The sequence below is a fragment of the Mustela putorius genome, unplaced genomic scaffold (assembly GCF_011764305.1).
Source record: "Mustela putorius furo isolate JIRA1106 unplaced genomic scaffold, ASM1176430v1.1 tig00003834_pilon_pilon_pilon, whole genome shotgun sequence".
NCBI classification, from domain to species: domain Eukaryota; kingdom Metazoa; phylum Chordata; class Mammalia; order Carnivora; family Mustelidae; genus Mustela; species Mustela putorius.
In genome coordinates this window covers 54,353,464-54,377,498 of record NW_025421987.1, presented here as the reverse complement: position 1 = coordinate 54,377,498, position 24,035 = coordinate 54,353,464, and the positions used below count along the sequence as shown (strand labels likewise).

General features: G+C 38.6%; 2 protein-coding genes across 9 annotated transcripts in view; one reads left to right on the top strand and one right to left on the bottom strand.

The window, feature by feature from the left end:
- Nucleotides 1-4,879: 4,879 nt before the first annotated feature.
- Nucleotides 4,880-23,600, top strand: PFN2 (profilin 2). 3 transcript variants are annotated; one of them, XM_004755526.3, is made up of 4 exons: nucleotides 4,880-5,342; nucleotides 7,560-7,752; nucleotides 12,768-12,809; nucleotides 23,499-23,600. In XM_004755526.3, the coding sequence occupies exons 1-3, from the start codon at nucleotides 5,211-5,213 to the stop codon at nucleotides 12,794-12,796; spliced, it is 354 nt and encodes a 117-aa protein (XP_004755583.1). In that variant the 5' UTR covers nucleotides 4,880-5,210; the 3' UTR covers nucleotides 12,797-12,809; nucleotides 23,499-23,600. The 3 variants fall into 3 exon arrangements, with proteins under 3 accessions (XP_004755583.1, XP_004755581.1, XP_004755582.1); XM_004755524.2 differs by lacking the exons at nucleotides 12,768-12,809; nucleotides 23,499-23,600 and adding an exon at nucleotides 9,412-11,090 and having other exon boundaries at nucleotides 4,882-5,342; XM_004755525.2 differs by lacking the exons at nucleotides 12,768-12,809; nucleotides 23,499-23,600 and adding an exon at nucleotides 9,734-11,090 and having other exon boundaries at nucleotides 4,883-5,342.
- Nucleotides 13,981-24,035, bottom strand: part of RNF13 (ring finger protein 13) — a 157,948-nt gene continuing 147,893 nt past the window's right edge. For all 6 annotated transcript variants that reach the window (XM_004755530.3, XM_004755528.2, XM_004755527.2 and 3 more), the window contains 2 exons: nucleotides 15,653-15,733; nucleotides 13,981-15,376 (listed from right to left, as the gene is read on the bottom strand). In XM_004755530.3, coding sequence (XP_004755587.1) covers nucleotides 15,012-15,376; nucleotides 15,653-15,733 — 446 coding nt within the window. In that variant the 3' untranslated portion in view covers nucleotides 13,981-15,011. The remainder of the gene's footprint in view (nucleotides 15,377-15,652; nucleotides 15,734-24,035) is intronic.

Genomic DNA, 24,035 nt, shown 5'->3' with positions numbered 1-24,035 from the left:
CATAGTGAATAAAACACAGAAGATTCCCAGTTGTGGTTATGATTTCTGCTTCTGGCATCATTGTTGAACTAGATACTGTAGGGGAATTCTCCAGCAAAACAACTAGATACTGGATCAAAAACATTTTTTGCTGTTTTGCCTGGCACTCAGAAATTAGAAATCTCTTCAAAGACCCCTCTTCCCACAAAATAAAGAGAAATAAATCTTGAGCAGAAACTAGAGGAAGCGTCTGTATGCAAGCTGGAGAGATGGGGTTGGTCTGAATGCAAATGCCAATAGCATCTCTATGTTAGTAAGTGAATCAGATACTCCTGCATTTAGGGGACATGATAGGAAGGGTTAAAGTGGCCCCAGTTGCTGGTACTCCTGGGCACATGGCAGAACCAGATGCAAATCATCTTTGAAACAAAGTGTCTTCAATTTAAGCCATCAGAGTTCCCACATATTAAGATCAAGGAAATATGAATTCACAGTCTAAAATCACCAAATATACAGGAGGCAAGCCATCATGAGTAAGAGAGGTAAAAACGTACAACTTACTTAGATACTGGAATTGTCAGATACAGAGTATAGAATAATAAGGTAAGAGATGTTTGAAGAAATGAAGTATGAAGCCGCAAAGATAGGCAAGCAATTAGAGACCATCAGGAATGAGAATGATCTCGGTAATAATAAAATGGAACTTCTAAAAATGGAAAACAGATTTTAAGAAAAACTCATTGTAGGGGTTTAACAGCAGGTGAAACATAGTTGAAGGGTGAGCTGTAACTTTTGGCTGAAGAAATTACCCAGAATACAGTACAGAGAGAAGACAGAAAATATGAGAGAAGCTAAGAGATGTGGAGAAGAGGAAAAGGAAACATTTATTTTGAATCCCAAAAGAAGAGAGAGAACTGAGGAAAAGGAATAATTGAAGAGATAATGATTGAGCATTTTCCAGAAGTGATCATGGATATACACCTATTTTTTCCAAGTAGAATAAAAGAAACCTAGATATAGATACATCACAGTGAAACTGAAGGACAGCAAGGACAAAAAGATTCCAAAAGTAGCCAGAAAAAAAAGAACAGATCATTCATAAAAACACAACTGGCAATGATGAAAGCCAGAATGAATGCCGTTTTTTCAAAGTGTTGGTCTTGTATTATAAATTCGATTTATTTTTTTAAGAGTGAAAGTAATACAAAAACATTTTTGAATAAACAAATATACACAATTTACTAGGAGAACTCTATTAAAAGAAGTTCTAAAGATTTACTTCAGGAAGAAGGATCATAGAATAACGATCTGGGATATAAGAAGGAATGGTAAGTACCAAATGTATATGTATACAGTTGCCCTTGAACAACACAGGGGTTAGGGGTACTTAGCCCTCATGCAGTAGAAAATCCATATATGCGGCACCTATTGGCCCACTTGGTTAAGACGAAACACATTATTGGCAATAAAGAGGGCCACTACCTAATGTAAAGTTAAATATATCAGAAAGATAATGTAACAATTTTAACTTGTATGCATCCAATTGAATAACCTCAAGCAATAAAAAGCAAAAATTCATTGAGTTTCAGGATAAAATGGACAAATCCAGAATTGTAGATACTCCCATGTTCTTTACTATAAAAATCATAAATAAAACAAGTGAAAACATTCAAATGACATCATTTGCATTGTTTATGAGATTAAGTGTGATTTTTCTCCACTTTCTAAATTTTATTGTTTTGATAATTATGTTTATAATTAAAACACTTTTTCCAAAAAATAAGTGTGGAGGTGAAATTTTAGTTAACTGGGGGCTCGGGATGGGCTTAGTTAATTATTACTATATTTGTGGTAGTTATGTAGTTTTAGTCTACACAAATGTTTAATGGGTTGAATACATTTTAACCAACTTAACTCCTTTTTCTTTGTATTTTTGCTAAAATGTCAAATGATTTACTCATGGACTTAAAATGTTCAGACACACCTTGACTGATACCTTAAAGAATCTGATTTACCACATAGTTTCTGTTTTCCTAAATAAGAATTTAAAAACTTTGTAAAGAATGCACAAGAACTCATTCCTAATTTAAATATGCTACCGCTGACGGTTAAAGGCTCCATCATTCTGGCTACCTATTATCAACAGAGTTAGGATTTTTCTCTACTGCCCAGACATTAGTATTTTCACTGTAGGGATCAGTTACCCTAAAAACAAAAACAAGAACAAAACCTAGATAAAGATACAAATTGTTAATTCTTCTTTTCATATTGGCACTCCTTTGGACATAACACATTGCTATTCCTAAAACTCAGTGTTTAACCTCCACTTACACCTCTTGAAGCATGTGTGTGGTACACAAGTTATATGAAATAGTAACAGATCATTGTATACAAATAGAAAATAAGACAGAGTGCTGGGAAACCGGTTCTAAAGAAAATAGGCACAGGATTATTTTATAATAGTACACATCTTAACACATTGTAAACTGAAACTATCGAAGGTCGACAATGCAATTAATATATCTTAGAAACGTCAAAAGCTTAGTCTCACTACTTTAAATGTGGTCAGAACACTTGCGTTAGCCTACAGTTGGGCAAAATCATCAAACACAAAACCTACTTTATAATAAAGAATGGACTATCTTATGTAGTTTACTGAATACTGAAAGTGAAAAATAGAATGGTTGTATCAGTTGCTTACCCTTGTGATTGCGGGGCTGCCTGGGAGCTGACTGCTGACTGGCTGCCCAGCATCTCTAGTATCACACCGCATACCACTAACCAGGGAAAAGGTCAAAATTCAAAATCTAAAGTACAGTTTCTACTGACTGCCTATGGCTTTTATATCAAGGTAAAGTTGGAAAATAATAATTGAACCATAGTAAGTAGGGGACTGTTTGTACTAAAAACAGTAAGTAGATTCCTTTGAATATATTATCTAAAAATCTAAACTGTAAAGCCTCATTTAATCGATTACACAAAATGGTTTTTTCAGTTTAAATTTTACTATATGCAATTCTGGGAAAGTAATAACGCTGTTGAAAAAGTAAAATGGTAATGCTGAAGTGTATCAAAGTTTGAAAAATATGGAAAAAGGACAGAAATTCTAAATTCTTCGGAATGTATTGCCCAATAGATGTCTTTGAGAATCTTCTTAAAACCTTTTGAGATTTGAATATCCAGAATATTCGGTTGGTATAATCCTTTTGTTGTTTAAAGCCAACAATAGAATAAAAATGGAATTGCAGTTATTTCCAACTCTTTGCTCTAATAGTCTAGAAATGAAATCTCAAAAACTTTAGAGTAGGTTAATAAATAACACTCAATTTCAATATACTTTAAATTATTTTACTTTTATTTTCTCTCATTTTTTTCTGTTTAAATTTATTGAATTATAACATGCATACTAAAAGCACAAATCGTAACTGTACAGCTTGGTGATTTCTCACAAAGTGACCATATTCAGTGCTATCAACACACTGTATTATCAACTTTTAAGGTGATAAACTGCTAAGATTGTAGGATTACAACCATCAAACACCACTACAAAGAGGTAAAGTAATAAACCAGTAAGTGTAACTAGGCACACACGCAAAAATGAAACAATTTTTGGCACACATTTGATACCACATATGTATTCTGTATCATCAGAACATGAGAAAATATATTGTCTCAATCTGATAGGTTCCTGACTTGGGGGTTCTCCTACTGTACCCAGCCCCCGCCCTTGCAGTAGCTGATTTCAGCAGAAAATATATTAAAGCAAACAGCAGAAAAAATACAAAGCTTCAGAACCAATTAAATTGTTTAGCAACCTGTTTGTCTTCCCTCATGAGCTACAACTGTTTATCAAATCGTGACCCTACGGGATAACTTTAAATTTGAAATTAACTTTTCAACGTTTTAAATGAGCTATCTTCCTTTCCTTGATTGGCAGATCATTTTTGTTCACTTAAAATTGCTGTAGGTCGTCTCCTAATTCCTTGTCTAGTCAAAGCACCCAGAGATTACTGAAAAGATGAGAGAATCACAGGACTCCGCCTTGTAAATACAAGCCATTCTCAGACCTGGATCCTGCAATTATTTTACCTTTAAATAGCAGAAATTGTATTATATTCAGCCGGGGAACCCTTTCTTAGATCTTTCATTCCTTGTTTTTTTCAGCGATTTCATTGATCCGCCACTAACTTTCCCAGTAGCCAACAATAGTTTACATAGGTCGCTATTGATTTTGTTCGGAATTTTGAGTAATTTAGCCACAGGTGATTAGCAGTTTTAAAGGGGTTCTTACTGTCAAAGAATCCAGAGAATGCGAAGCCTTGGTACCCAAACGAGGCAACAATGAAAGACTGGCAAAGCTCAGAAATGGTCCTGAGAGCACAAACGCCAGCTCGGATTTCAGGTTGCCGGGACGCGCCCTCTCGGCTGCCTGAGCCCCCCAGGGAAGAGGGTCCCATTGAGGACGCCGGAGATGAGCGTGGGCGACCTTGCCACTGCCACCCCCACCACGAGCAGGACTCAACGCGCCACATCCCGTCACCAGGGCAACTCGGCAATCCAACACCAAGGCTCAAGATTCCGCATCCCCAGTCACCGGACGCAGAAGAGAGGCGCATCACGACCCAGCCGCGGGGACTGGAGGCGTCCCGGACGCCCCCATCCCCGCGGCGCCCAATGCGACGGAGGAGCCACCGCCTCCGCGGGCCTCGGGCAGCCGCCCCCAGCGACCTCACCGCAACCGGACCTCTCTGCCGCACGTGGCAGCCGTGATTGTCCCAGAGCGGTATCCCTCCGCGCCCCCGCCTCAGTCGGCCCCTCCCTTCCCGGGACCCTTCGAGTCGGGGCGCCGCGGAAGGATCGCACGCACGAGCGCGCGCACGCCCGCCCGCCCCGCCGCGGCCGCGGAGAACTGAAAGGTGCCGCGGTGAGAAGGAGCAGCCGCCTCCAGCACCGTTGCCGCCCGCACAGCCGTTCCGCAGCCGCTGGTGGTTCGTTCCGCGGTGCGGGCGGGCGGACAGGCAGGCCGGGCGCGCTCCGCCGCTTGTCCCTCCTCGTCGTCCCCGCGTCCTCCCTCAGCAGCTCCTCGGGGAGGGGGGCGGTCGGTGCCTGCGCAGAGCCGCCTCCTCCCCGCCCCCGCCCCGCCCCCCCCCGCGCCGCCGCCGCCCGCTGCCGCCGCCGCCGCTGCGCCTGCTGCTCCTCGCCGTCCCCGCTGCAGTGCGAAGGGCTCGAAGATGGCCGGTTGGCAGAGCTACGTGGATAACCTGATGTGCGATGGCTGCTGCCAGGAGGCCGCCATTGTCGGCTACTGCGACGCCAAATACGTCTGGGCAGCCACGGCCGGGGGCGTCTTCCAGAGCATTACGGTGAGGACCGGGGCGGTCCGGGTTCCCCTTCTCGTCCCCGGACTCGAGCGGGGCCGGCCGGCTGTGGGCACAGGAGGGCCGCGCCGGCAGGTGTGGTAGGCAGCTGGCGCCGAGGATGCGGCTGCGGGGCGGACGGGGAGGCCGAGGCCCGGGGACGCCCCCTCGCCCGGGGCTGCGCTGACCCGGCGGGGGCGGCGGCCTGGCTGCCTGGCTCCCTGTCTGCCACGGCGGCCCCCGGCGTTCCCAGTGCCTGTCCGTGAGACGGGGGGAGGGGGCGCACCGGTTGGGGGGGGGGGCGGGTTTTTTTTTTTTTCCCCTCTTCGCAAGGCTCTCGCTGGTCTCCTGCAAACCCTGAGGTTTGCTTTGCACGTCCTGGGGTGGAAGCGGGGGCTGGAGGGGCCGGGCGGGTGTGCGCGGGCCCGGGTGTGGGGGGTCCTCCGGCGGCCGGGCTGCCCCTCGATTCCGCGGACAGCGCGCCGCCCGCGCCACGGGCTGTGGGAGGCGGCGGCTGCCCGGCCCCCGGATCCTCGCAGCGACTTTGCGTAGGTTTGAGGGTGTCCAGGCCTTTGGGGCTTGAGAGAAATGTACGCCGACAACGTAGGTGGATTCGTGAATCTCGACTTCAGCTCTGGCTCCATAGGTTTTTTTTTTTTTTTTTTTTTTTTAATTCTCCAAGATGGCGAACTGCCATTGATTTCTCTCCTCCTCCTATGGAGATTCATCGATATACCGTTATCCCCAATTACGCAACATAGCTCTAAAAAAGGGGGTGCTTTTATAGGGCTTACAGTAATCTGTGAAAGCCGAAGGGACACTTCACTTCTCCAAGTCCCTCCCTCTTTAGTGAAGATAGTAAAGAAACTAATGCAGATTTATGCTTTACAGTGCCTGATTTTCTTGTGACTTAATGGTTTTGACTTGGTTGCCACATGTTTGGGGGATAATTGTTACTAATCCTCCAGTGCTGCTGTATTGTTTTGCCTCTTTCTGCACATGGCTCTTTTTGGATTGTGACGATTGTGTCAAATACAGGGGCATTCCCTGAATAGCCCCACGCTCCTCTCCCATCAAATACCAGAATTCAGGCCCCCTATCATGAGTGCTACTAATTATTCTGTACTACTTAACATGGCTTAAGATCTAACTGTAGAACTCAGTCCTTGATACCGGTACTTTAAGATCTCCTTTAATCGCAGTGGAGTACAGTTATTATAGAGAATTGGCATCTGTCTGGCGATCAACTTTTTTCCTGCAGTCCTCTTGTCTTTGTGTGTGAGTTCCCGCTGTCTGGCTGGGAAGATTGCGGGAGTGTGCTTGGAAATGGCTGGGGCCTGCTATGACTCTGCAGTTCTGATGGGGGCGACGCCTTCCTTCTTATTCAGGGAATGTTAGAATGCACGTTTTCTCCTTTCCGGTTCTGGTGACTACCTCAGTTTCTTTCCCGGTCTCCCTCCATTTTCTCCGTTTTTTTTTTTTGTTTTGTTTTTGTTTTGTTTTGTTTTTGTTTGTTTGTTTTTTTACCGTTGCCTACTGCAGTGCTACCAGCTGAATCCTCTTTGCATTTGTCCAGAAAGAAAACTGGTTACTGAGGTGGGAGGGGAAGGGAAGTTGGAGAGGAAAAAGAGAGTGGCTAGGGAAGTAGAGGAGGGAGATGCGAATTTGGGAATGTGTTGAGGGCTAGGGTTTGAAGTTCATACTGTGAGGGATATTTCAGGCTATTGAAAGCAGAGTAGAAGTGAACAGGTCTGTTAAGCCTGGGCATTATTTCAGGAGACTTTCAAGCAACTTTAAATTAAGTTTGATGTAGCAGAACTGTAATGTGACTGGACGTGACAGACAAGCAGTTGTTAGAAGAGTTTATAGGTGAATCTTTACCATCACATAAGCACTTCAGGTACCACTCGACTTGTAACAGTTTATAAATAATCTGTTAAGTTTACAGTTTAGTGCAACTTCATAGATTCTTTGCACAGACTGGTCTTTAGTTAGTACATAGTTAAATGTGAAATGAAGTGATAAAAAACATGTAGTCATACAGGATTAAGTAATTCTTTAGAAAAAACAAACTTGATTTTATGTTAGTGAAATGTGGATGTCTTCTAATACAATACAATACAAACTTGGCACACTGTTTCCACTTACATGGAGGCATGGAAAGAATTACACAACTTCATGTTTTTTTTCCTTTCTTTTTTTTTTTTTTTTTGGTGGGGGCAGCCAGTAGAAATAGATATGATTGTAGGAAAAGACCGGGAAGGTTTCTTTACCAACGGTTTGACTCTTGGCGCAAAGAAGTGCTCGGTGATCAGAGATAGCCTATACGTCGATGGTGACTGCACAATGGACATCCGGACAAAGAGTCAAGGTGGGGAGCCAACATACAACGTTGCTGTCGGCAGAGCTGGTAGAGGTGAGCAGAGTACTCTCTTGGTTAAAAGTTGCACGCTACATTACAACTTATTAAGCAATTTCCTTAACATTTTGAATTAAAGTGTTAGTCCATAATGGCTATTAAGGTGGTTTTTGTGAACTGCCCAGCACTGAAGGGAGGCACTGCTTTGCTTGAGATTTACCAACTCGATAGCAGCGGCATACACAACCTAGTCTCTAAGATCCTGACTTTACTCAAAAACAGAATATTCACATGTTATTCACATATATTAAGTCATTCATACCGTTTGGTTACTTTAGTCCTTTTGAGTCTTTTGCCTTTGCATCTCTTCCCTGCGTTTTAATTATTACTGCTCAGCATAAAAAAGGAAGAATTAACATTCACTCATTTTTCTATTAGAAATATTGTTGGGGAAGAGAGAAATAATTAGAATAAGGTTTTGTAATAAGCCACCTGTTCATTGAAATATTTTCAAAGACTAAGTTTGTGTGTGATTTAGATTTGAAAACTAGGAAATATTTCATGTATATGGTTCTGGTATTTCCTGATTATTTTCAACATACCAGAATTCTTACTATACTTAGTAAGTCTCACTGCTTTTTTATAAAAAACTTCCAAGATTAAGGTTTATTATAATATCTAATTGCTTTACAAATACACTGAAATGTATTTGTAAATATTTTATAAATTAAGAGGGCTGTGTGGCCTCAGATAGCAGACTTGCCACAGTTGATTTTAAGACCAGATCTACTATGTGAATGGATTTGAAGCCTCTCCTAGCAGTAATTTACTGACGTGATTCTAAGAACTCCTTGTGATTATCCTGAAGGTTACTCTTATTCTGATATGAGTTATGCTTATGAGTATTTTTCTTTAGGAAAATTAGATAATTGAAATAGAGACATATCTCTAAACATTACCTGAGTTCAGATAAATCTGTTCAAAAGAAGTATTAACCATGTGACAAAACTAGAAGAACATTTCTATACTAAAGGGCACCACTGACATCTAGTGGTAGCAAGTATAAAATTAGCCATGCACAAGTATTTTGTGGCTGGACCTCTGAATTGCATCATAGAAGAACCTGTTGTTGGAGACAGTAATCCTGTTTCAGGATTTCAGATTCAAAAATAAAGCACAGCGAGGATATCAATAAGCACAAGCCTTAAGTACTTTTTATTTGGCCTTTTCTGAATGGCACTGAAAATGCTCTTTACAATTTGGTCTTGGTTTTCCTCTGGAATTAATAGACACATTGAGTCTCACTGGGAAGACTTTTTAATAGTTTGTATTTAATCAAGCCTATTAAATTTGGGGAGAATTCTGTAAGTATTCATTTAGTTTTTAAGTTTATATTTTGGGGAGTAGTCTAATAATTTGTCATTTGTTTTGCCCTAGAAGAAAATGATCGTACTTCTTTTTTCCTAGCTAGTATAAAGATATTTTATGCAGTGCTGCAGGTGCACTGATTGGGCTTCCAGGATGCAGTTTATAGTGTTTTCAGCATATTTCTAGTTTGAAAGTTCTCTTTTTGGAGACCTGGTTGACTTCAGTGCTTGACAGTTCACGGAAAACTAACTTAATGTTAACTTATTAATCAGGGTTCTGTCTGCTAAAACTTATGTGACTTTCTTGATTAACACTTCTTTTGAAACACTTTTCTTCTTTCTCTTTCAGTCTTGGTCTTTGTAATGGGAAAAGAAGGGGTCCATGGAGGCGGATTGAATAAGAAGGCATACTCAATGGCAAAATACTTGAGAGACTCTGGGTTCTAGCTGCTAGGCAGACTGTTAAGTATTAGGGGAAAATTGCTCTTAAACTTTCCTAGCTGTAAGCTTGAGTCTTAATTCTGGAAATTTTATTAGCAATGCAGGGTGATGGGGTATGAACCTGTGTCTCCTTTGTATCCCTCTGTTGGTGGGGAAAGGTGTCTTTCTTTCTGCCCTCCCCCCCTTAAATAATTCTGTTCACTTTTGTTTTGTTTCCCTGTGTACTCCAGCATTGGTTATAGTCATGGGAAAGGAAGGTGTCCACGGAGGCACACTTAACAAGAAAGCATATGAACTCGCTTTATACCTGAGGAGGTCTGATGTGTAAGCAGCCTCTCCCCATCTACCTAGCAACTGTCTTCATCACCACCCCAATTACGGTCACAGTGCTACCAGACTATAGGTGGTAGCTAATTTTTCTTTACCTATTTTCTAATGTCATGATTCCTGTTTGCCCAATGGATCATTTGTATGTTAACCACTGTATGTAACCAACCCTTATCTGGCAACATAATTGCAGCACAATAATGATTTGCATGATACCTTGAAATTTGGGGGGAGGGGGCATGCCAAGTTGGGCATCACTTTGTCTTAGCAATTAATGGGATATTGATAACTAAAATAAGTTAATATTAAGCAAGGTGCCGGTTGTACAATCTCTAATTTGATCAATGTCTTTTGAGCACTTTGAGCATTTACTTAGCTCATTTAGTCTTCCTTTTGTAGCGCATGGTTGGGAGGAAAAAGTGCATGCATCTTTCCTTCACTCCTCTTTTCCCACCCTTTCCCTTTGCACATAGGTATTTGGTTTGCTTCCATCTTCGACGCAGTGCCTGGTTTATTTAACCAAGTAATAATCCCTTTTGTTGACGAGCTATTGAGAGCTGCAGTAGTTTGCTTTCAGTATTGTTATGTTGCACTTGAGTAGAGACAGGCCTTCTGTCTGTAGGATATGTGAAGAGTGCAACTGCAAAACGAGAGCAAAAGGCACTTCCTCCCATGACCTTACAGTAACCATAACAGATCGAATCCCCAGGGACATTCCATCATTGCAATAGCTCAGATTTGTGTTCCTGTCTTTTTCTTTGCACACCAGCTCTACTCTTTAGTAAAATTGTAAAAGGCTGCCATTATGGACATTAGGTATCCCAACATAACCATCTGGAGTGTGTCCAGTTTGTTCTTCATAGGACCAATTTTTATTTGCAGCTTGAGTTTTTATATGAAGTTGCATTATTGTGGACTTGGCTGTCTTGTGATGAATTTTTTTCATATGTGTTCTGTGCCATACTATTGTTAAAATGAACTGTTGCTATTGTGAGATGGATTTTAACTGACCTATTAAAGGTTTCTTTCGAATGGCACTACTTTAGGGACATTCTAGTATTTGCTTCTATTGTTTGGGCCTTGTGGATAATGTACAGATTTAAAAACAAATCTTGTTGCTGATTTGTCCATTTCTTTCCCTGCACTTTGTTACATCTGGGATACAGTCTAACTCATCTGATTTAATATGCATTTAAAAAAATGCCATAACTATTAAACACCTTGTTTACAGACAGATGAAATAAATTTATTCCAACCAAATACTCTAGACTCCTGTGTTTATGTAAATTGCTGTCATTGTTACAATTGAATTTTGACACATTGGGATATACAGAATAGGCCAGACTCCGTAGCAAGCATAAAATCTTAAAATTGAGCTCATGGCCTATTCCATATCCTGTAGGATTTATTATAAATAAAATGAGTGCCTGGGAATTTCTTTTTCATGGGCATTTATCTTTTTTAAAAAGGCTTTAAAAATCATTTTGGGCTCATCTTTGGGTTTGTGAGAGGAAAACTGACTTACCCACTAGAAATTAAGTATTCTCTCTTGTTTTTGGTCTCTAGCTGTGAAATCTAGTGAGCAGTAAGGAACCCAATACCAAGAAGGGTTTCTGCATTGTGGTTTCTTCTGTGTTGAACTGTCATATGACTTCTTTAGATTTGGAAGCTGTATTGGCATGCTGCAGTCAACCAACTGGGACTTTCACAGAAGAGAAGATGTTCCTTAGGCAGCGTGTAAGAAAACTGGGATATTCCTGGAGTTTCTGACACTGGAGTGACCTATTAGCTTTGACTACATAGTAGTCAAGTTTAATTCCAGAGGTTATAAGGTTTCTGGGATGTATTCACCTTTAGCGAATGTTTAATACTCTTTATGAACTGTGAGACAGAAGCTTGGAGCAGGAATGCTCAAAAGTTGGTGGTGGGTCTAAGCAAAACTGGAGAGCTGGTTATAACGCAGATTCTGGGCTCTGGATTTTCACCCTAGAGATGGGATTCCATAAGCTCCAGAAGTCCCTTTAGAAATAATTGGCAGGTCAGTCTGGTTCACTTTTAAGGGGTCTATATATGCTACCGTTTAAGAAATAGTGGGTTAGGGAATGGGAATCTCCACCTTATTAAACTGTACTGTGCATAACTGAAATTTTTTGACAGTGTTGTCAGAGATTAGTTCTCAGTACATACAAGGATGTAAAAATATGGAAGGTTAGGAATTTGGGGCTACTTTGGTAGTTGGACATAACCTTTGAAATAAACTTCAACTTCTTGACCTGTTAAGAACCCAGTTACAAACAAAAGGTTGGTCAAATGAAAATTTGGTGTTTGGGTTGATGATTTGAGACTTTACAGTAATAATATACATGCATGCTTTAGCTGTAAAGAACTGTTAGGGTAACTGATTAGAAACCACTGACCAGGAAGTCAGCTACAGTCTTCTGCTTTACCAGCTGAGCTAACGAAAGGACTAGAAAGCAGTGACCAAACTTGTGAAGCCCTTAAGGAACCTATAAAGTGAAAAGGATGTGTGTTTGGGGGTATGGGTAGGGGAGTAGAAGATGTAGGGGGCAACTATAACACTAGTGTTTAATGAAATAATGAAACTAGCCCTTGGCCCCCTACCCACAAAAAACACTTAGGAAAATAATATGTAGGTAACTGTTTTATACTTAGTTCTAGGAATTTAAGCTGAGGAAATGGGGCTAAATACATTGTATACTTAAATGCCATCACATCACATCACTTAAAATACCTCAACTTGGGAAACTGTAAGATTTGACTTTGAGGGTTATGGGTTGAATGAATTATTGTATGTCCAGAGAATAAAAATAGTCCTTGAATAATGTGAGAAAATGCTCACCAACAAACGTTAAATAACAGATTGCATACAGTATAAATCCATAGAGTGTATAATATATACATGTATTTTACACATAGGTGTTTCTGAAGGCAAAATATCAAGATAAATTCATCTCTGGGGTAAGTTCCCATGTGACTACTTTAATATCAGAAAAGTTTTAAATTAGGAAAGAATTTCTTAATGAAAATTAGATTTTAATTTTAATGTCCTATTTAAAAAGCTGTATAGTTATACCACGAAGAAATAAGAGATTTCAACTGACTCTATCCACACACACACACACCAGTATATATATATATACATACATATATATATACACACTGTTTTTTTTTTTTTAAACCCAACTAAAATTAGCAGTTTGGAGTTTAAAAGAAGGTGGGGGGGGTAATTTTGCCTCAGAAAAACTTATAATACTTAAAAGGAACCCATGTCCTTTATCTGATTTATAGATTGATGACTGAGGGGATACAACATTTACTACATGTTATAGTGACCTTTAACTTTGCCCTTTTAAAAAAAATTGTTTTAGGTATGGTGTTTATTTAACAACTATAAAAAGCTATTACCGTATATTTATGTGGCTGGTACTGAGTGTCCTCATACCCTCCCTTAGGTTAAATGAAATTGTACAGATGACCACCCAGGTTTGCAAAAGTTAGGGTGTGTAAGTACATCCAATTCCAGAGTCTGTTTCCCTACCATAGTAAACTGATGATCTGTTTCTCAGGCCTCTGTGTGATTTTTCAAAGGAGGTTGGGGGAGGGAACAACTTATCAGGCAGTGGATATTGAATTCAACCTTTTATTTTCCTAAGTGGAAATAACTTTTTTTTCTTTTGATGGATTATAAGATTTTTTTTTCAGAAAGTAAAACTTCCTCAGTATTGTTAACATTTCTTTTAAAAATACATTTTTCTCTTTTTATAACAGAAGACAACTATATATCATGTACTTAACTATTCTCTAATGTGCTTTTGTTGACTAAAAATTCCCATGTCAATATAGCTCTGTCTAGATACTTTGTTCTTTAAAGGCTGTATAGAGGTCTACTATAAGGATGTACTATAATTACAGCAGGGTACCACTATGTACATTATTGCTGGGATTTTGGCTGCAGTGTTAACTTTAGAGAGATTACCTAATTGGTTGTGAGCAGTCAGTTACCTTGTATAAAATTCTAAGGTTGTGGTTTTATCTGACCTACATTACCTTAATTACACCTTTACAGCATTGTGCATATAAATGAAACTAATCTGGGTAATAGTACAGTAGAACAAAATTTTGCCAGTTCTTAAAGTGGGAAACGTGTTTATTAACATTCAAACTCCCTTCATACAATGAATGCCATATAAAAATTCTCAGCATTTTGATTATACATAAGTCTATATTTTCTACATAGTTATGTTTAATTTAGTTTTTCATAATACATTGTTTACATCATTAGTTCTGTTAAACATAAGCAGTTATTTTCAAATCCAATACTTGAACAATTTGCTCTGTACATAGTTGAGCAGGGCTAATTAGCATAAGATGCTTTTTGTTAAGAGGTATATGATCTGAGTATTAATAGTTGCTGAAGTTTGGTATTTTTATACAGCATTTTCTTTTTGCTTTGATCATAACACAAAACCCTTAAGGATACTGAAATTCAGTAAGTAAAGTCCAGAGACATTTACTTTAGCTGATGAATCAAATTCATACATAACACTATAGTATTTAAAACTTTGAGGAAAAAAGAAACCTATAAAATCTGCACTAGTACAGACCCTTCCTATCAGGATAAGACTGCTTGGGAATAGAAAGGAAAAAGAGCTTTGAGTTTCTTTGTGGTGCTGATACAAGGAAAAATGCTAAATTGTCACTTCTCCTGAGTGATGGCAATTTAGGAAAATATCAGAACAAATATATTCCAAACTCAATAACTCTAGGTAAACTTTATGCAAATGGGAGTTGGCTTAGCTCATGCTAGGTGGCCACAGCACTCACCTTGTATGTAAAACACGAAACATTTTCATACTGGGATCTAGGTCTTAATTGCGAGCTATACTGAGGAATTTTTAAAAATATTTTGGCTATATTTCATTCCAGAAGAAGGGTTGATTTGATGCTCGAGCACCAGCCTATGACTAGTTACCAGTGAAATGAAGTACACTCCTGCAGATAAATGCCAGATCAGAAAAAACCTGTTTCAGTAATCTGATTAGACTGTAGAATACTAAAAAATAAGTTATCTCTACAGGAATCTCTGAAGGGAGCAAAAAAATCAAATTGTATACCTAAATAAACATTTATTAGGAAATAACCAATCACCCTCTCTGAAGGTCAAACAGTATTTGCTATGTTGTAATCCCGTTCACCATTAGGCTGCAGCTGAACTACAACACTATGTGCATTAATTTCGTTTTCTGCATCACTACTGTCGGTATCTTCATTGTCATCTTCTTCATAGTCTGAAGATTCTGTCATGTTCTGATGTGAGCGGGATTCCGACAAAGCCCCAAATGACTGGGTGCTGACAGAAGCCAAAGGTCTAAGTAAAGGGGTATGTTCTGACACTTCATTTTCTTCTTGACTACTGTCTGTGTCAGAGTCTGAATCGCCTTGAGAAGGAACAACTTTTTGCTTGCAGACGGGACAGGTTTTTTTGGTTTTAGTTAGCCAGGGATCTACACACTTGCAGTGGTAAGCTGTTAAAGCAAAATACACATCTTTTAGATAGCATACTGTGGTTGAGAATATTACATTATTAATTTCTTGCCATGTTTATTCCTGTTCTATATGTATCGTACAGGGACAAGAAAAGTTCATAAGTTTTTATAAATATACCTCCATCCTTTAATGACACCACTAATTACTACAAGACCTGGCTCACAGTATGCTAATAACTATTTTGTCTCCTTCTCTAATATTGAGCCTACATATCAATTATACATAAATTCAAAACAGTATGTAATTATTCATACCATGGGAACAAGGAAGGATTCTGAGCTTGTCTCCGTCTTCATATTCATCCAAACAAATGGCACATACATCATACTCATCTCCTGTGACAATAGTAAATAAAATTAATTAAAAGATGTACAAAAGTGTTCTTTCCAGCTCTAAGGTCTTCCTCAGTCGATTATTTTAAATGTCTTTTGATTGATCTAACTGTAAATGATACTTTTTTCTTATTCTCTGTCAGATCAGGGAGCTGCTTTAAGTTCAGGAACCTGAAGTTTTAAATAATAAACCTTTTACCTAAAATAAGAAATTAAAAGTAGATGTCAAATTTCTTTAAGTTTACAAAAGAATCTTATTAATCATAACTGGAGTTGTGTTTTACATGACTATTCGTATGCTAGTATTGAAATATTTTGTGCCAAAGATGACAAAATTTCACTATTTAGATTTCTTTAAAGTCTCAGTAATTTTTAAAGTAAAAATGGAAACATTAGGATATACTCAAATTTTTTTTTGTTATTGGAGAAACATTTGGAATAAGACCTCTACTAGGCTTCAAAATCTTCATTCCAACATTTACTAGCTCTGTGGTGCTTTAGCAGACTACTTAGCCTTTGTCATCCAGTTTTGGTATCTGTAAGAAGATTCTCTACACTTTACAGGTTTGTGAGTAAATAAAGGGCCAGGCACAGAGATGGTCACTAAATGGTGTTTATTAATATTGCCTTCTTAATTTACTGTTGAATTTACCACCTTAAGTTGAGGTAATGGTGGCAGTGACCACTGTGACTGCTTTCAATTCAGTGTTTTCCATTAAATGTATAGATTAGGTAAAAACTTAAAAATCTCAGGGAACAAAGGACAATTCATTGCCTGTCCCACACACAGGGTAACAACACCTTGGAAGGCAGGTCAGAAATAGTCTGGATTTCTGATATGAATAGAATGAGAGTTCAATCCAAACAATCCCTTTACCATCCTTTAGTCATTTAAAATAGCACATTCAGGAAGAGTCCCCCAAAAAAAGCTTTCATGAAAATTACTTTTTGTTCAGTGTTTTGAATTTGGTTATTACAGTACTGAGTATCAAATCATTCTGTAGCAGATAGAAGCTGCGAATTTAGAGCCTTGTGTGTGGAATTTGTTGAGACTGATAATATGCATCTAAAACTATTCAAGACTAAAGGACTCCAATATATCTGCAATTATCTGTAATTATACAGTTGGTCCATTTACATCGACTTTGAGGACAGTTTTAATAAGCAAATCAGTCATCACTGATATCTCTTATAAATCAAACTTTAAAATGTTATGACTTTGTAAAAGTGCCCACTAAACACACATCGTTACCAACGGAGGAGGTAATCTGTTGGATAAAGGCCCCGGCCGTCTTCAAAGGGACAGTTCTGAGGCACATGGTTCCTCAGTGGGGCTCTGGAGGATAGAGACCCTGGGGGATAGAGACCCAGCTGTCCACAATAATCAGCTCAGTAAGATACACTTCGTTTTTTCATTCCCTGTCTCACTCTCCCCACTCCCTCCCTCTTGCTTCCGGAGATTATTTCCCAAAGAAACCACTTGCATCTCTGTCCTTGGCTTTGTTCTTGGAAATTCAAACTTAAGGTTTAAGCATTGGATTTTTAGTAATTTCATACTGCTTTCCTGTTGGAATTACTTAGATCTTCAGCAAAGAGCAGTATGTTATGATCTTCTACTTGTATTTTACTCCCATTTGTGAGTCCTCAGGTGCATCATTTTTAAAAATAAAGACAAGTGCAAAACATGCATCATACACTGCATAAAATCTAAAGGAAATTCAGCTACTGAGAAAATATCATTGGAAACAGCTATTACAGAAGCTAAACTGCAGAGTTAAAAGTATCAGGTTAAATTCTAACAGTATTAAGTATATTCTTAAGGCTATCATTGTACCTGTAAAAATTATTTGTGCCAAACTTAACGGATTTTGTATAAGTGCACTGACATTTATTTGACCATCTCACTGACCTAAAATGAGTAACTTCCTGTAGCCATTTTTAGCCAATACTTCTTACAAATGACTTTTACAATATAATTTGTGTTAATTCAGTTGACACCAATGATTTTAAATTTAAAGTGAAATATCTCATGATTTATTTCCTTATAAAATGGTACACATTTTTCAGGGAAAAAAAATGATAGAGTTAATATAACTGAACAGGAACAGACTGGTCCAGAGCTGTGCCTGAAAGCTCTAAGCATCATTTTATGAAGGTAGGAAGGTTATCCTTATTTCTCTAGGTGGGCCTGGTATAATCACAAGAGTCCTAAAAAGTACAAGAGGGAGGCAGGAAAGCTCAGAGTCAGAGGGGAATATGACTATGGATGACTGGTCAGGGAGATACAGTGTGACTGGCTTTGAAGATGAGGGAAGCTAAGTCAAAAGCCAAAGACTGGTGGCCTCTAGAAGCTGGAAAAGGCAAGGAAGTGGATTCTCCCCTAGAGCCTCCAGAAAAGAAGACAGCCCTGATGACATCTTGATTTTAGCCCAGTGAGACCTATGTCAGACTTCTAACCTACAGAGCTGTAAGTTAAATGTGTTGTTCGAAGCCACTAAGTTTGTAGTAATTTGTTACCACAGCAATAGGAAATTAATACAGGTGATACTGGGGTTAGTCCTAAAAAGTCCTAAATGTGTAGACTCGATGCTTCACAGTCCCTGATCTTTCTTTTATAAGATGATGGGTCAAGATTCAAAGGTACAGTTTGTGATTGTGGACTAGACTGGAACTTAGTGCTTTGTAGAGAATTTAACCCCCCAGCCTTGGACTTGTGATGAAATGGTAAAGCATATGTTAGAATGTTGGGGATTTTCATCCTGATCATTTTATTGATTAGCTTTGCAAGACACATCTCCATGTGTAGTATTCTCAATGGGAAAACAAAGATATTAACATATCTGTATCTTAGGATTGTGGATTAAAAGAAATAACACAAGTTGAATACATAGTGTTTGGTGCAAACTGGCTGGAAAGGAATACGGACTTAAGACACGGTACACTGAAGGCTGGGGGAGGAGCCTGCTCTCTAACATCCCCACGTGCTGCTGTCACATCAGAGGAACTGTACGCTTACAAAGAGTCAGTGGCAATGGTCACCGAATCTGTTTGTATTACACAGGGTAATTATGTAATTTAATTAAATATTCAGCAGTCCTTGATCTGTGAGTGTAAAAGACTGGTTTTATTTGATAGCTAGGTTGACTGTATTAAGAAAGAACACTTAAAAAAGCTAGTTGCTCCCCCAGCCTCTCTCCAGCCAAAATGAGAATACATGAAGTACAGGTGAGATTGAACAAATTTATGTTTATAAAAGCAAGAGTGAAAGCAGAATCCAATTTTTGTCCCATTTAAAAATGCCTAAAACTAAAAATGGTAGGAAATGCATCATGTACCATAACAACTTGGAAGTCCAGTCAGTGGATTCATACTCAGGATCATTGTCCAACATCAAATAACTATTGAGCGCTTAACGGTAAATTTAAGGCATTTATCTTTATGGTTTACAACTTGAGCAGATTTTTAAAATAACCAATTTGTGCATTGGTTCCGGTAACATAAAAGGGTTTATAAGTGGCAGTAAACATTTGTTTTATTTCTACCAGCACCATTGCTAGGAAGTTTTGCCTAGTATAAACTAGTGGTTCTTAACTGGGGAAGATTTTTGTGCCCCACCCCCCCAGCCCCTAGGGACATTTGGTGATACCTGGAGACATTTTTGGTTTTCACAACTAGGAGATGGTACTATTGGCATCTAGTAGGCCAGGGATGCTGCTAAACATACTCCAGTGCTCTGGACAGCCCCTCAAAGAATTAACCCATCTAAAACGCCAATGGTGCAGAAGTTGAGAAACCTTGATATAAAACCTCTCCAGGCTTTGTCAAGCAACAACTTTGCATAGGTGTTAAGTTACGGAAGGGTGAGATTCGGGTCACTTATCTGAAACAGCATGGACACGCTTCTGTCTAGAAGGCTTCTGGCATGGTCACTTGAATAATGTTTTCTATTAGAAAAGTTTGATGAATGCACTTTAAAGTCCCAACAATCTGGGAATGTTGTATGAGTGGACAGAACTTTGATTTTTCCTCTATGAACCTGTTCTTCCTTAGCTTCTCTCCTAAACACTAGATATAGCAAAGGCACAGAATAGGAATCACAGATGTAAGGCCATCATTGCAGTAGCACGAATAGCTGATTGGGTCTGGACATGCCACTTTCCCTTAGGGCCACCATTTCATCTGTCACCAAGTCCTATAAACCTTATCTGTGAAACATACTGAATGTGTCCCTTTCTCATTTCCTCAATTACCCTGGTCTGATAGCCTGGATTACTAGAAGAGCTAGTTTACATTCTCTGTTCTTGCCTCGTATGGTAGGTTTTTTTCCTCCATAACAGCCAGGGTGATTTTTTAAAATACATCATATCAATCTCATTTAGATAGTTCCCTATCTCACTTACAATAATCCGAGCTTATCATGACCTTCATAAAGCTACATATCTGACCTTCATCTTCCTCCCATCTCCTCTCACACAAGCCTCACCCCCCTTCACACAAGTTTCAGCTACAGTGGCCTTGCAGTCATGAACAAGCTAACAGAAGTTAAGTGGAGACCTGCATTTAGCTATAACAAAAACATTTGGACTTAACATTAGGTATAGAAAGAGGAACCACAGTGTCTAGAGAGGACTTAAAAAATGTCATCTCTAGATGATATCTAGAGATGACTAATTTGAGAGAATCTAGCTCTAGCGCATACAAATTGATGGAGAGCTTAATTGTTCAATTTAATAACAAGATAGTCTAAGGCTTAAAGTCAGCTAGAATAGGTTTTGTCAAAGTAAAAGTGAACATTCAAGGGCTAACTAAACACAGGTTTCATGAGAGATAATAACAAACATTTTTAAAGAATTTGCCCAGGGAAGATGTTAGCATTGGATTCATAAACTTCAAAGCAAAATTACTGTTCTTGTAGAGAAAATTACCTTGCCACTTATTTCCTACTTCAACAGTGAAGAAAACAATGACAGCTCTTTCTAGCAAATAAACTAATTTTTTTTAAAGATTTTATTTATTATTTGACAGAGATCACAAGCAGGCAGAGAGGCAGGTATAGAGAGAGGGAAGCAGGCTCCCTGCTGAGCAGAGAGCCCGATGTGGGGCTCGATCCCAGGACCCTGGGACCATGACCCGAGCCGAAAGCAGAGGCTTTAACCCACTGAGCCACCCAGGTGCCCCTGCAAATAAACTAATTTTATCTTCTCCCCTCCTCCATACCAGTTCCCAAGAATTCTTAACAAGAGACAAGAGGGACAATATTTTTAAAACCAGATTTGCTTGAGAGTTCTTTGATTATTTTTAACCCCTGAGCAAAGGAACTAATAATTGCTTTTAAGGTTACATTAAAGGTAGTTAAATATAGTTATAAAAATTAAAGCATGTCTCATTTGCTGAATTAAAGAAATAATTTATGAAAAGTATTGCTCTACTTTTACATCTTCGGCTTTAAATGTGCTGTTGCTTTTTTTTTTCCAATCTCTAAAATCATATCTTCTGCTTTTTAGGCCTATCTTGGAAAGTCTCCGTGATTAAGCTATAAAATAAAAGGGCCTGGTAACTTAAATTTTCGAATATGAAACCCCATTTTCCCTCCTCATTTATAACTCTGGGATCTGGCTCCTTCACATACTGCAGGGGAGACAGCTCCCACAGAGACAGCCTTAAATGCTTAGTAGAAGGAATGTTAAGTGAAAACAGAAGGCTTTTTCATCTGGCAAGAAACATGGTGTATAGTAACCAGTCTTTATGATTACAGACTTGGAGAAATATATTAACTGAATGACTCAGGAAACGTCAATTGAAGAGCTATTTTTGAGGGCAGTAATGAGTAATGAAGAGCTCTGTAAGGCAGTTGGCGCTTCATAAGCAAGAAAACTAAAAACACTATTATTTTATATGTGCTAGAAATTGCTAAGTCAGTCTTTAAATCACTTAAGTATTAATCAGCACAAACACTTCTGAAAGAGCTGCCAAGTGAAGATCAATACAATAAGATTTAAGGTTACTGTGTATCCAGGGCACTGTAAACCATGCAAGGGTTGACTGACCTGTTTCCTGCTTGTCCCAGTGCCTCAACGTGCTGGTTTCTGTGGGTCTGACTACAGACTAGGCCTATGGAAAACTTCCAAATGCCAAATTCTTTTTGTTTGTTGGTAAGTATTTCCAAAATACTGTAACTTTCCTGAAGTTAATATTTCTACTACATTCTAAAGCCTATGAAAGTTCTCTTAAGACTTTCATGGTTCGGTGCTGTGACTCACTGGAGTGGTGAGTACCACAGAAGTGTTCTACATGTTCTCAATAATCCATAGTGTTTACAACCATGAGGAAACTGCAGTAATTAAACTGGAAATTTTTTTCTAACATATATGCGTAAACTTTGTCAAAACCATTAGCATAAACTAGAATATGCATAACAAATAGGCCTCTTTTTTTCTTTAGATTTCAAATCTCATGATAGCTAAAACATTTTAAAGCAAAAGTACAACTAGGTCAAACTACGGGCTATTAGAAACTTCAAGTGTAGTATTTATAAAGCTACATATTTCTAAGCTGCTTCATGATTTTGATAATCTTTTTTCATCTATAAATATCTAATGACTGATTTTTAATAATACTAATTTTTATTATGTAAGGGTTTATTTTTGTAATACTAATTGCTCCCATCTGTTGAGGTGTTACAACAAATGTACATATTTGCACAAGGTCACATAGCCAGTAAACGGGGCTCCAGATGTCCAGCCTAGGTCTGTCCCACTCCAGAGTCCATCCATGGTCTTAACCATTATATGCCTGTACTGTGTTCTAGCACATCTACTTAGAATTTAACAATTAAATAATCTGCTTTGATTCACAATGTAAAAAGAATAAGAGGTTAAGAAATACTCTTAAACTACCACTTATTAGAAATTAGTGTTTCTAGTTCATCAGCCAGAGCACTTTCTAACTTCAGATTGCCACATATGGAGAAGGAACAAAGACAGTTTATTTCTCTCTCCCATGGTTTCATATTTTTACAACCCTTTCTAGGATGCTAAAAAATAGCAGCTACATTTTAGAAGTTTAATTAAAGGTTAGATATTTCTTATGTATTCAGATGATGAAATGACAGTGCATGCAGAATAAGGAAACAAATGATTCCACTGAAGAAAAGAGCAGTATGTTGTCAACTTTGTTTTTGGAAATGTATTCATGAATTACTTCACTAATTGAGAATAAGAATAAAAAAGGATTGTCTTAGAGGCCATAAATAAATCCATAGAACAAGCTTAAAATTCAAATCCAAGCATTGGCCAAGTTCCACTTGGAGTGATTTTCGTTTCTTTTCTTTTTTTTTTTTTTAAGATTTTATTTATTTATTTGACAGGCAGAGAACACAAGTAGGCAGAGAGGCAGGAAGAAAGAGAGAGGTGGAAGCAATTTCCCTGCTGAGCAGAGAGCCCGATACAGGGCCATCCAAGCACCCTGGGATCATGACCTGAGCCAAAGGCAGAGGCTTTAACCCACTGAGCCACCCAGGTGCCCTGTGATTTTCTTTTTAAACCTAAGGTTTCCCTGTGTTAGTCTTTATTGGTTCTAACCTGATTGCATTAGGCAAGTAAAAGACTGTTAGACCTTAGATCTTTCTGAATAGAGGAGAAATTTAAAAAGCCAAGTTAAAGGGATTTTATAATGATAAATATTGTGCCAGACCTCAAGTACTTAAAATACTTGGATACTTTTACTACTAAAAAGGTTTTGTTACTCTTTTTTCATTATTTCTTTTCAGGCCCCTAGGAAATCAGGATGTACAACACCCTTGAGAGCCAACTTCAACAAACTCACATTTATGTATGTCCTTAAATACTTGTGTGTTTTAATCCAATAATTATTTTTCTTTCCTCTCATATAAAAGAAATAAAAAAAAAAAAAAACTTGAGCAGCTTCAGCTATCCTTGGGGTATAAGGTGGAAGATGCACTGGTCCTACATTATTTTTGCATGTAGCCGAATTACTTCTAGATACTTAACGCTTGTTGACTAGATTGGTCTAGTATTTAATTAGAACTCTCAACGCAGCAAAAGTGACTATAAAAAAAAATACATAAAATTTTCCTTCTAAAAAGTGCATGTAACTGGTAAGAGAACACTAAGATCCCAATAGAAGTGTGAGCAAAGGAATAAAAGACCAGTTACAAAATTTATCTTGTTATGGTAGAATATGATGAAATGAGTAGTCTCATATTTCAGTAGACCTGAAACTTCAGGAAATTAGTTTATCTCATATACATTCTTTGACATAATAAATTGAGGAGAAGGGTAAGTGC

Bases quoted from the DNA above. Each gene is read 5' to 3' on its own strand.
- PFN2 (XM_004755524.2), top strand. From the start codon at position 5,211: ATGGCCGGTTGGCAGAGCTACGTGGATAACCTGATGTGCGATGGCTGC. The intron at 5,343-7,559 runs GTGAGGACCGGG...TGGTGGGGGCAG, and splicing joins GCGTCTTCCAGAGCATTACG to CCAGTAGAAATAGATATGAT. The intron at 7,753-9,411 runs GTGAGCAGAGTA...TTTCTCTTTCAG, and splicing joins TGTCGGCAGAGCTGGTAGAG to TCTTGGTCTTTGTAATGGGA.